The sequence below is a fragment of the Apium graveolens genome, chromosome 5, assembly GCF_009905375.1.
Source record: "Apium graveolens cultivar Ventura chromosome 5, ASM990537v1, whole genome shotgun sequence".
Classification (NCBI taxonomy): Eukaryota; Viridiplantae; Streptophyta; class Magnoliopsida; order Apiales; family Apiaceae; genus Apium; species Apium graveolens.
The window spans coordinates 268,741,676-268,755,177 of record NC_133651.1 but is presented as its reverse complement, the minus strand read 5'-3'; the positions used below and the strand labels follow the sequence as shown (position 1 = coordinate 268,755,177).

General features: G+C 32.4%; 1 protein-coding gene across 1 annotated transcript; it reads left to right on the top strand.

The window, feature by feature from the left end:
- The first annotated feature begins 847 nt into the window (after positions 1-847).
- On the top strand, positions 848-8,911 carry LOC141659032 (uncharacterized). The gene is made up of 7 exons (XM_074465752.1): positions 848-1,363; positions 1,720-2,008; positions 2,120-2,228; positions 2,660-2,780; positions 2,927-3,673; positions 5,272-7,168; positions 7,993-8,911. Exons 2-7 carry the CDS (start codon positions 1,813-1,815, stop codon positions 8,418-8,420), a joined length of 3,498 nt encoding a protein of 1,165 aa, XP_074321853.1. The 5' UTR covers positions 848-1,363; positions 1,720-1,812; the 3' UTR covers positions 8,421-8,911.
- Positions 8,912-13,502: the final 4,591 nt, after the last annotated feature.

Below are 13,502 nucleotides of genomic sequence, written 5' to 3'. Positions count from 1 at the left end.
TTTCGTTAAAAATCTTTTCAGTAGCATTTCAATACCAATATACTAAAGGCTTGGATTGTTGCATTATTTTACAGACATTTTTTTCTTAGAATTATGATTCATTTTCTTCTATGAACCATATTTTTTAACCCAAAAAATGTCAATATTGTTAAACTTATGAGCACTTTGCTCAAATCAGATACTAATAATCTTTCACTAGAGTTTTTGAAAATTAAGGTGTAATTTGGTAAAGATCTACAACCCGAACCTGAACTAAACCCGAACAAAATCTGATGGGTTCGGGGTTTTCCGGGTTCGTGTGGGGGTTTGACTAAAAAATCGGGTTCGGGTTTAATTTTTACTAAACTCGTTTCGATTGACCAAATTACCATCCTATAAAATATTAATTGACGGGAATGTCCGCTCAAAATACTCACAAAATATATGTATGAGGATGTGTATTCGACATTTTAAATTTTAAGAAAAAATATGCATATCTAGCATGTATATTATTATTTTTTATGTAGTCATGCGTTAAAAATTTTAAAGGCAAATACACATTCTTTATCAAAATTATAAAAAATGAAATACGCATTCGCGGTACGTTGAACGGACACTTCTTACCATCGATATTTTTGACATTTAAAATGTAAAAATAATATATTTTCGGCAATATTTCTCCAATTAAGACATGGACACATGATAGTAGTAATATATTGAAGAGGGACAGAAAAGGCGGCAGTTAACTGTGAAACCACGCATAATAAACAAAGTCTCCGCCGTAATAATGCAAGCAAAGTTAATTAAAGACATTAATAATAATCATAAAATGACCACCTAATCATAAAACAAAACATTCCTTATCCTACGTCAAACACCCCCTCTTCTATCTCTCTCTCTTTATGCTCCAGCTTGGCATCTCCTGTAATAACCTTCCCTTTCCACTTAAATAATAGTGAATTGTAGTACGTATTTGCCAACTAAAAAATTAAAATAAAAAGTGAAAATAAAAACAAATCATCATCAAGGAGGAGGCACAGAGAAATGGAAGCTTGCGGATGAGGGAAGAAACAAACAAAGTCTGACCAAATTTAAGCTTTAACCCCCCACCCTTCTGCCCCCCCCCTCTAATTCTTTCTTGCTGCTTCTCTGCTTCTCTCAATCCCCCCCTTTTTTTTTATCTTTGTATGTATATGTGTGTGTGTATAGATAGGTCTTCATTTTTATATTCAGACTGCAAGAAAAGGATAATTGCGGTTTAGAGTGAATTTCACTCTCATCTCAAGCTTACCCAACTTTAATTCCACCAGATCTGACCCCATTCTTTCTGTTTTCTTCACATTTTCAATCCTTCAACTTTCAGCTTGCTTCACTTTTGTCTTTGGTAAGTCAACTACTCAATTGTGGTTTTATTGTATTCTATTTTTTGTGAATTTTGGGTTTTATTTTATGTGCTTGCTGTAAAGATTGGATCTTTGATTGTTGTTTACTTGATTGTTGTGAAAAAGGTGGGATCTTGAACCTTTCTTGCTTTCAAGAATTTTTGTTTATTGTGCTACTCGTTTCGGGTTTCGGTTTAATGGAATTGGTTATGATTCTATGACTGGAATTTTGATACATTTGAGTCTGTGAATCTTTGGTTTAGTAATGTAGTTGTAATGGTGTTAGTAATGTGCATCTGCTTAAGTTTATACTAACTGTTTGTGTTGTTTTCCATTATATGCTGTTTGGTTTATACAGTGGTGTGCAATTGGAGTTTGAGTTGGGGTCATTTAAGTTCAATGAGAGTGAAATCAGTTTAAAGTTCTCATTTAGATAATTTAGTTAGTGGAGATGCCTCCGTCTCCATCAGTGAGACGCTCACCTGGACGGGAGCTTAAACCAGACAATCACAAGAGAGGGCGCAGTCTTGAAGGCGGGATACTCTTTAAAGAGAAGGAAGAAGATCTTGCTTTATTTAACGAGGTTCAAAATAGAGAACGTGACAATTTCCTGCTCCAGTCTACTGATGATTTTGAAGACACTTTCTGTAATTCCCGATACCTACTTCTGTATACAAGTCCTGTTTGAATTGTGAGAATGTTTTGCTATGTTTGTAATATGTTGACAATTGTTTTTATCTGGATGTTTATGTTTGCAGCTACAAAGTTGAGATACTTTTCAGATCATAAGCTTGGGTTATCCATTCCTGTACGAGGAGAAAGTAGCAACCTGCTAAACGACGAGGAGGAAAAGAATGACTATGACTGGTTTGTTTTTGTGATCTACACTTTATAATGTTTGTTATCTATGCTTCTTTAATCCACATTTTGCAGTATTTTTAAATGTAGAGTTAGATTAATATTTTTGGAATCAAAGTTAACAACTCCCGATAGCCGTATTCTGTGTACCAATCATTCAGATAAAGTTACCATGTTTATAACGGATCATAAAGTTACACTAAATTAGCAAATTGCATTTCATCATAAATTTGACGAGAAGAATGTGGTTACGTGGAGTACTTATACAACTGTTTGTACAATTTGACTTTTGAATAAGACATTGTGCGGACAACTATATTACTTTTGAATATTTATTTTTGCTCAAGAATGAATGATCATTATTCTGTCACTATTGTTGCAATCTTAATCTTTATCATCAAGACATATGTATTTGTTTTCATAAGTGTGGACTCTTGCAGGTTGTTAACACCTCCAGACACTCCGCTTTTCACTTCTCTAGATGATGAGGTACCTCCACTGAATTTTCCACAGAGGGGAAGACCACGAAGTCAACCCATTTCAATCTCAAGATCTTCCACGGTATCATAAATTTACTTTATTTTAGTAGGCTCGACATTTATTGGCAGTTTCCTCATATTATAAATTGTTATTTGACTCTTCTATTGTCTTTTTTTCTTTTCTTCCTATCCCTTGCTTACAACACTAATACTGATGTGTGATGACAGATGGAAAAGAGTCGAAGAAGCAGTAGAGGTAGTGCCAGTCCAAATCGCCTAAGCCCATCTCCCAAGTCTAGCAGCAATGTTGTCCAAGCAAGAGGCAGGACGTCATCAGCACCTCATTCAAGTCCAACCCCTAGTTCACGACATGTCAGTCCTTTGCGTAGGCCATCTCCCCCACCTGGCAAACCCTTGACACCCACTCGAAGGTCAACCACACCAACACCAAGAAGGGTGAGCACAAGTTCTATCAGTAATGCGGCTTCTGGTATAAGGGGTATATCCCCCGTAAAGTCAAATAGAGGAAACTCCGCTTCACCAAAAGTAAGGGCTTGGCAATCGAACATTCCTGGTTTTCCCTCTGAGGCACCTCCCAATCTTCGTACTTCCCTTGCTGATCGACCAGCATCATATGTGCGGGGATCTTCACCAGCATCCAGAAATGGTAGAGAGTTTCCTTCTAAGTCTGGCCGACAATCGATGTCGCCAACTACAACCAGAAGTATCGGTTCATCACATAGTCATGATCGAGATCGATTTAGCTCTCGAAGTAAAGGTTCAATTGCATCTTCTGGTGATGATGATGCTGATTCTCTTCTATCCATTCCAATAGGTAGCTCAGAGCAATTGTCGACAAGGAGGATGGGTTCATCTCCAAATAAAAGAGCTCCAGCATTTTCCAAAAAACTATATAGAACAGTAGCCTCTAGTTCTGCTCCGAAGAGATCCTTCGACTTGGCACTTCGACAAATGGTATTTTGCTATTTGTTTGATTAATATTAATTTATTGTTTTATCAGTTTATATGATTTGACTTGGCACTTAAACATGTGATATCCTGCTGTTCATCTAAGTGATTTCTTCATTAAACTGATTCGTCTGAAGCAATAAACCTAATTTGGAACCAGGAGATAATATAAATTTGATTTGATTAAACAGAATGAATAACTTTTCTGTACCTGGTACTATAATTTCATTTTCTGCCTTTGTATATATCTGTTACATGTCAAGGGTTTCAATAGACGGGAACCAGCGCACAAAATGACAAAATTATGGAATAAAACAATGAAAAGATAGAACTAGGCTGCCGTAACCGCGGGACTTGGAGGAACCATTATCCCCAAGGGTTTCTCGACCGCTGAAAGGAGAAAATTTAATGGATCATAATCCGAAAAACGTTAAATGTTCTCGATTTTAAATAATCAATGTACATCAGACCTTTATATGCGGATATAATAAGACTTGTATTAAATAATTAAGTTAACCTATCTTGGAACGTAAGACAACTAATGTACGCTAGAACTTCCAAAATAATAGTAATAAAGATTTAATTAGCAATGATACTTTCCTAAAGTCCCTCCCTGCCAAGAAAATTTTAAAGTTCCGTAAACACACAATAAGATTTACAATCATATATAAATCCAAATGTCAGATTTTGCATGCATCCTCCATTTAGGGAAAAAAATAAAATTGCTCAGGGTTTAATGTTTTAAGGTCAGAATATCCTATATAACCTAGTTACCCAGTTTGAAGTGATGAATATAACATACACGGACTTGAATAAAAATGGGGCTATCCTATATAGCCGCCTGAGGTTAGCCCAATGCACATATCACTGTTTTTAGGTTAGATAAATGTTTTTCATCATCCAGTTCTGTTATGCCTATAGCATCACCTGTTGATATTTCTCGAAATCCATACTTGACACAGATCTTGCTGAGATGCATGGAGAAATACTGAGTGTCACATGAACATTATGTGACTAATTCTACGTTTCGAACTTTGGTTGGCTTCTTCTAAAATTTGAGCAAAACTTAGATGTAATATGAACATTTTTTTAAATGTGTGTGATATTGAATCTGATAGTCTTTCTTTAAATTTGTCTGTTATTCTTTGCAAAATGATTAGGATCAGTAAATATGTTATATAAGTATGGCGGTTCGATTTGATCACGTTCTTGTAATTTTGAACTGGGCAACGTTGTATATACTATCAAGTTATCACTGTGATGATAATTTGGAAGTTCTAATGTTGCTACAGAAATAGTGTAAATAGACATAAAAATATATATTAGATTATCACCGAAGTATTTTGCAACATTTTAAGATGAGAATAATTTTTAAAGCAGAGCTGAGGATTATGCATGCACACTAAATGCTGAAAAGATACTAGATCAAGATATCTCACTGTTATATTTTGAATATTCAGTATTTTTATTAAATGGTTTGTTATGTGAGAATTGGAATTAGTGTGATTGTTATGCAAGTCGTAACGTATATTGCTAAATGTACATGTGTTTTCTAAATGTATATGCGTCTCGCATGAAAAGATAATTTATCATTTTATTCGTAGGATCATCGCAAAAGTCCACAGAATATGTTCAGGCCGCTGTTATCTAGTGTTCCCAGTTCAACCTTGTATGCTGGGAAAACAAGTGCTGCAAAGCATGCAATTACATCTAGAAATTCAATCACAACTAGCAGCAATGCAAGTTCTGATCAGGTCACTGGTGGAGAGCATGATACTGAAGGAAGTGAACAAAATCAGGAGGACGTAACTAGTTCGTTTGTGGAGTGCCTTGAGGCAACTCTTGTGTATACTCGGGATGAGGATTTTGATTTTGATAAGGGCGATGCACTAATTGAAAGTATTACGCTTGAAACACAAGATGGATCTCTTTGTTCTCAGCATGCTGACTTAGGTGGAAGCTTAACGGTTGACTGTGATACAGGTAGCTATGAAAATTGCAGTAACTATGCTACTGGTATGGAAACTATTGCAGCCTCTGGAACTTCTGACGCTGCTTTGGATCATGACGGTCCTGAAGACATGTTACTTTGTCAGAGCTGCGGGAATACATATTATGCTACTGATATAACAGATGGGGAATTAAATGTTTGTCAGGATTGCAGGTCAGATGTGTTCTTGACTATCAGCAATATTGTGACAACCCCAATCAGTGCTGGGAACTCTCCGGTATTTTCTACGAAAATTTTGGAAGAGTCGGGTTCATTTGGCATAACAGATCCTCCTGTTGTGTTACCGGTGTCTGCTGGAGTGACTATCATATTTGATTCAGGAATCCGCCAACATGAGACTAAGGAAAACCCGAGTTCCTACAGTGAGCCAATTTGGGATTTCCTGTCCACAGATTCTGTTCCGGGGAACTTGGTAGAAGGAGGAGATAGGAGGCATGCTAACCCGCAAGTAGTAGGTCAACCTACTACCTACAGTGTACCTGATGGTGCTACCGGTGATCTGCAAATGAAAAAGTCTCTTGACTATCCACCTGTTAATGCTTCAGGAGGTACGGGCATCTCTGTACTGCTGAACAGATCAAGCAGTGGGAGAGGTGCATTTCTCCAAAGCAGGTCTTTTACCGCCAGCAGTAATTCGTATGATGATTCATCATATGTAAGAGATAGTGCATATAGCTTAAGAAGCTCTTATGGACATGGCAGTTTGTCTGCATCATCTTCGGTTGACTTGGGTTTGTATAAACAAACAGAGGCTCGTGTTCAACGGCAGCAAAGTGGGAAACAATCTGACCTGGAAAATTATAAGCATGACATGAACACTAAACACCGACGAACTGGATCATCTTTGTCTGCTGCTTCAAATCCTGCATTGCAAAGTTCAAGTCTTACACCAGGCATGCTTGAACAAAGTTCTGATGCATCACTTTCCCAAGATAGAAATGATGCAGTTGTAAAACTTGTAGATGCTCAGGACCAGTTACTATCTTCAGAAACTATGGAAGAAGATAATGTGTACACTGATGGTGAGAGTACCTATAAGTGTGGAACCGTGGATGCTTTTCCTTTGGAATCATCAACCAATGTACTAGAAAAGCATCAGCTTAGTATATTTACTTCATTTGCGAACTCTGAAGAGTCTTCTCCATACGAGAATGGTGAAGACTTGACCAACAATGTGAAAAATGTTGGGGCTGTAGAAGTACCAGTCATTTCCTTGGAGTCTTCTGTTGTAGGGGAGGAAATCGTGCCAAGTTCTTCTGATGACATGGTGAAAGGTCCTCAATTTAGTTCTCAAAGTTCTTTGGATAGAATTTCTGAAGTAGAAACTAAGAGTGTTCATCAAGGTTCTCCGGAGATGCCTTATGATACTGTCTCCTCGAGTTCAAGAAGCAGCATGGGTGAATTACTGGATCTTCACAATACTACCACATCTGATAAAGATATTTTCTTTCCGGAACCTGATAATTCAAATGTCGAACATCGCACCCTTGGTACGTACATGTGTATACGATATTTTAAGATTATATTAATGTTTGAAGTCACGTATATTGTGTCCTTGGTAGGTACATCCTTCTTCTTGTAGATGACATAATTGGAGAATAAAGATTATGCATGTGCAAAAATCACTGCCAAGGTCGATAAAAATATTCTAACACTAGATTGACAATATTGTAAGGTTCACCGTATATTTAGATCCACTCTGTATCTGAAATACTTTTGACTTGGAGAAGCTCCTCCCAGTCGTCACCTGTAACTGAACATAATATTTGCTAGGCAAAAACCTGTTTCTAAGGGTAAAGAAATTGTACCTACCCTAGCATCAACTTCTTTTTACCCATGCCATAAGAACTGACTCATAATCTTGTTAATACTAAGCCACATATAAGTAATGAAAAATAATAAAACTAGGTACAAGAAATAGGAGTTGATACAGTTAGTTTATCAGTTTGCCAACGTTTTTTAGGAAAAAAGTTCCAGAAGAAAAGAAAGAAAGTTGCACTAGTTATTTGACAGGTTCCAGTGTCCATGATAGGTACCGAAGCATTCCAAGAGAGAAGGGAGGAGAATAGCTATGACCATTGGGATTATAGTATTATATTATTTAATAATAAAATTGAAGAACTTTATCTAATATCAAGTACCCTAGTTTTAAGCCAAGGTATCAATTAGTCAATCACGTTTTTAATGTTCTTGTTCTCGTTTATTAATACATGCGGGTGTGTGCATGTTTACATCTTTTAGCCTGCTCAAAATAAACCTGCAAGTGTATTCTGTATTGTGGATACTCTAATAAGTAATAACATGCTCATTACAGAGGAATCGACGGTGATGGTCGAGGGTAAAGGTGGATCTAAAGCTAGAAGCTTGACTCTGGAAGAAGCAACAGATACAATACTATTCTGCAGCTCTATTGTTCATGATATGGCCTATGATGCTGCAACCATAGCAATAGAAAAGGAAAACCCTGCTCCATTGGAAGGATCTCGGCCGATGGTTACTATATTGGGAAAAGCGAACCCTGAAAGAAAGGATGTCCAACCCAGAACTGCAGTGAAACGCACTTCAAAACAAAAAACTAAGCCAAGGCAAGCTGAAAGCGACATGAAGCCTCCCAGCAACACCAGTAACGATGAAAACATTGACGTTTCTACAAACCGTATTGTTGGAGCATATGATAGTGATGCCAAGAGTATGAAAGCACCTCCTAAGCTGGAGTCCAAATGCAATTGTACAATAATGTAAAAAGAAGTTCACTTGGAAGTGTGCTATTGGCTGCAAGTGCTTCTTTCTTCGTCCAATTCGGAAGAAAAGGTACTGGGTCTTTTTCATTTGTTTGGGTTGATTTTTACAGCATCATGGCCAGATGCTATTTGTTTTCGCATAGTTTATTAGTAACAACACATCTTTGTAGTGTCATAATCTTTGTAAAGTTCAGATATTTATTAGGCTAATAGTACCAAGATATTGAAGGTTGTTAGTCATTTGTACTTGGTAATGGTCTTCGACAACTAGAGCAAGCTTCAAGTACCTTGTTGAGGTGATAAGAGGAATGGTAATGTCATCAACATGAGCAGTTGTGTTCATTTACCTTCTTGATCTATATGTATATGTGGCTAATTTCTTGAAAGCAGCTGTTTGTATTGACCTATAGTAGTTTAAAGATAGATGAAAAACAATAAAGTGTATTTTATTTGTTCATATTAGTGAGAAAATACTAGAGGGGTCTCATCTTATTTTGTATGAAGAGTGAGGGATTTTTTTGTTATGGGTCAATTATAAAAATATAAATTATAGAAGTATAGAACACAAGTTTAACATTTGGTTAACTGCAAGAAAGCAAAAAAAAAAGTAAACAGCTAACTATGAACAATTTCAAGTACATATTTATAAATAGACATAAATCAAATTAAACATATTCGGTGCATAAATTAATTTGGGGCCAGGTGTAGATAGGAAAGAATGAAGAAGCTATTTTGTGAAAGACCCTATCTATGTCTAGGGAAAGTTGTAGACAAATCTATATACTATATAGTATATATCTATACTATCTATATCTATACTATACTATAATAGCCGGAATAGAGATAATTTGGTTCAACGGTTTAGTTCAACGATAATTCTCTAATTTTGATTATTACAAAAATAGATAAATAGTGTTATATATCTAATAAACTACTAAATTATTAAACTACTACTAAATATAGTATACTTATCCTATTAAACTACGAATACAACTTATCATATTATTAAAAGATATAAATAATAGTGTTACATATCCGCTAAACTACTAAATTGTTAAACTACTAGAAATAGTCTATTTATTCTACTAAATTACGATCACATGTTATTCAATTATTTTTATGATAAATTTATAATCATTATATATTTATATAAATATTTTAAAAATATAATATAACTTGATAAATAAATTAAAATATTAATGGGAACCTGTGCATCACACGGGATTTATGCTAGTCTATACTATACTATAATAGCCGGAATAGAGATAATTTGGTTCAACGGTTTGGTTCAACGATAATTCCCTAATTTTGATTATTACAAAAATAGATAAATAGTGTTATATATCTAATAAACTACTAAATTATTAAACTACTACTAAATATAGTATACTTATTCTACTAAACTACGAATACAACTTATCCTATTATTAAAAGATATAAATAATAGTGTTATATATTTGCTAAACTACTAAATCGTTAAACTATTAGAAATAGTCTATTTATTCTACTAAATTACGATCACATGTTATTTTATTATTTTTATTATAAATTTATAATCATTATATATTTATATAAATATTTTAAAAATATAATATAATTGGATAAATAAAAATTTAAAATATTAATGGGAACCCGTGCATCGCACGGGGATTTAAGCTATTATAATAGCCGGAATAGAGATAATTTGGTTCAATGGTTTGGTTCAACGATAATTCCATAATTTTGATTATTACAAAATAGATAAATAGTGTTATATATCTAATAAACTACTAAATTATTAAACTACTACTAAATATAATATACTTATCCTACTAAAATATGAATACAATTTATCATATTATTAAAAAATATAAATAATAGTGTTACATATCTGTTAAACTACTAAATTATTAAACTACTAGAAATAATGTATTTATTCTACTAAATAACGACCACATGTTATTCTATTATTTTTATTATAAATTTATAATCATTATATATTTATATAATTATTTTATTATAATAGCCGGAATAGAGATAATTTGGTTCAACGGTTTGGTTTAACGATAATTCCCTAATTTTGATTATTACAAAAATAGATAAATAGTGTTATATATCTAATAAACTACTAAATTATTAAACTACTACTAAATATAGTATACTTATCCTATTAAACTACGAACACAACTTATCATATTATTAAAAGATATAAATAATAGTGTTACATATCCGCTAAACTACTAAATTGTTAAACTACTAGAAATAGTCTATTTATTCTACTAAATTACGATCACATGTTATTCAATTATTTTTATGATAAATTTATAATCATTATATATTTATATAAATATTTTAAAAATATAATATAACTTGATAAATAAATTAAAATATTAATGGGAACCTGTGCATCACACGGGATTTATGCTAGTCTATACTATACTATAATAGCCGGAATAGAGATAATTTGGTTCAACGGTTTGGTTCAACGATAATTCCCTAATTTTGATTATTGCAAAAATAGATAAATAGTGTTATATATCTAATAAACTACTAAATTATTAAACTACTACTAAATATAGTATACTTATCCTATTAAACTACGAACACAACTTATCATATTATTAAAAGATATAAATAATAGTGTTACATATCCGCTAAACTACTAAATTGTTAAACTACTAGAAATAGTCTATTTATTCTACTAAATTACGATCACATGTTATTCAATTATTTTTATGATAAATTTATAATCATTATATATTTATATAAATATTTTAAAAATATAATATAACTTGATAAATAAATTAAAATATTAATGGGAACCTGTGCATCACACGGGATTTATGCTAGTCTATACTATACTATAATAGCCGGAATAGAGATAATTTGGTTCAACGGTTTTGTTCAACGATAATTCCCTAATTTTGATTATTACAAAAATAGATAAATAGTGTTATATATCTAATAAACTACTAAATTATTAAACTACTACTAAATATAATATACTTATCCTACTAAATTATGAATACAATTTATCATATTATTAAAAGATATAAATAATAGTGTTACATATCTGTTAAACTACTAAATTATTAAACTACTAGAAATAGTGTATTTATTATACTAAATTACGACCACATGTTATTCTATTATTTTTATTATAAATTTATAATCATTATATATTTATATAAATATTTTAAAAATATAATATAACTTGATAAATAAAAATTTAAAATATTAATGAAAACCGTGCATCGCACGGGATTTATGCTAGTATATTATAATAGCCGGAATAGAGATAATTTGGTTCAACGGTTTGGTTCAACGATAATTCCCTAATTTTGAATATTACAAAAATAGATAAATAGTGTTATATATCTAATAAACTACTAAATTATTAAACTACTACTAAATATAGTATATTTATCATACTAAACTACGAATACAACTTATCATATTATTAAAAGATATAAATAATAGTGTTACATATCTGCTAAACTACTAAATTGTTAAACTACTAGAAATAGTATATTTATTCTAGTAAATTACGACCACATGTTATTCTATTATTTTTATTATAAATTTATAATCATTATATATTTATATAAATATTTTAAAAATATAATATAATTTGATAAATAAAAATTTAAAATATTAATGGAAACCCGTGCATCGCACTGGATTTATGTTAGTTATCTTAAAAAAGGAAGAGACTGTTTCGTAAAATTTTCTCGAATTAAAATGTGCCGAATGTATAAAAAGGGAAAGATAAGAATAAATCAAACACATCCGACGAACCAAGTGGTAATTTCAAACAAATAATAATTTATTCACATAAATTTGAAGTGATCCAGGTAATAAGTTAGCATACAGTTGTATAGATACAACAAATATTTAAGTTTGCATAAAACTAACTATATTTCCACCTGTGCAAAATATTCGTCATTTTTTATACTAGTTTAGACCATTTACGATGCACGGATTTTTTAAAAAAATTATATAATTATATATAGGAAAATGATCATTTTAGGAATATGTTGTAGTATTGATGATAATTCACCAAAACACCTTAACTAGATTTATTTAGTTTCTTTTGTAGACTTCAACGAATAATCACAGTTTTCTATCCGTTGAAGAAGTAGCTTATGTAAATAAGTATGTAACAAATTCTGTATACTATATAGCTTTAGGTTTTGGCAAGTTTAGTAGTTTATAAGTCATGTTAAGTGGGTTAAGGGTAAATATAAAATGCCCTATAAATTTGTATAAGTGAAAGAGTATCAACTGCTAAATAAACAACTTCAACTGCTAATCTACAAAGTTTCAACGGATGACTCTACAAACTTCAACTGATAAACCAATATGCCTTCAACAAAAAAGTCAAGCCTTCAGCAAATATCAGTTAAAGCTGTCAACGGATACTATCAAGAAAGTTTCAACGGATGACACCAATGTAGTGTCAACGGATAACATCTAAGAAGCTTCAACGGATAATCAAACAAGATAGTAGTTGATAGGGACTTGACAGAAGTTGACAGAGTCACATGGTGTTAGAAGCAATTGATGATATCAGTAGAAACTATCAGAAGTTCACATCAGAACTTATATCAACGGATGATGATATCAACGGATGATGATGTCAACGGATGATGTAATCAGTATTTGTCACATCAGTTAAACTTCGATAAGGAAAAAGAAATATGAACTCAAGGCGGTGAAAGACTTTATCTCAGAAGCATTGTATTAGGTTTCCTTTTTGTTAATGAAATAGGATTCCGTATACATTGTGTAGTTGTGCTCTATATAAAGCACATATTAGTTTTATGCTAAAAGTATTACGAACATTGTTATATCTTTCGCATAACCTAGAAACTTTCATGGATATTTGTTCATCCTTTCGAGAGAGTACGTTTGTAATCATTTTTATCTGTTTATATAAAAACTGTTGATTATGTCGAAATTTTGTCGAATTGATTGTATTAACTGTATTCACCCCCCTTTACAGTTGATTACGGGCCTAACAATTGGTATCAGAGTTTGCTGTTAACATACAAACAGTTTAAGATCTGAAAATCAAACTATAATGTCAGACAAAGAAGAAGAA

What these genes read in the sequence shown, in the direction of transcription:
- LOC141659032 (XM_074465752.1), top strand. Translation starts at nt 1,813, where the DNA reads ATGCCTCCGTCTCCATCAGTGAGACGCTCACCTGGACGGGAGCTTAAA. An exon ending in CAATCTCAAGATCTTCCACG is followed by an intron (nt 2,781 to 2,926) that starts GTATCATAAATT and finishes GTGTGATGACAG; the next exon opens with ATGGAAAAGAGTCGAAGAAG. An exon ending in ACTTGGCACTTCGACAAATG is followed by an intron (nt 3,674 to 5,271) that starts GTATTTTGCTAT and finishes TTTTATTCGTAG; the next exon opens with GATCATCGCAAAAGTCCACA.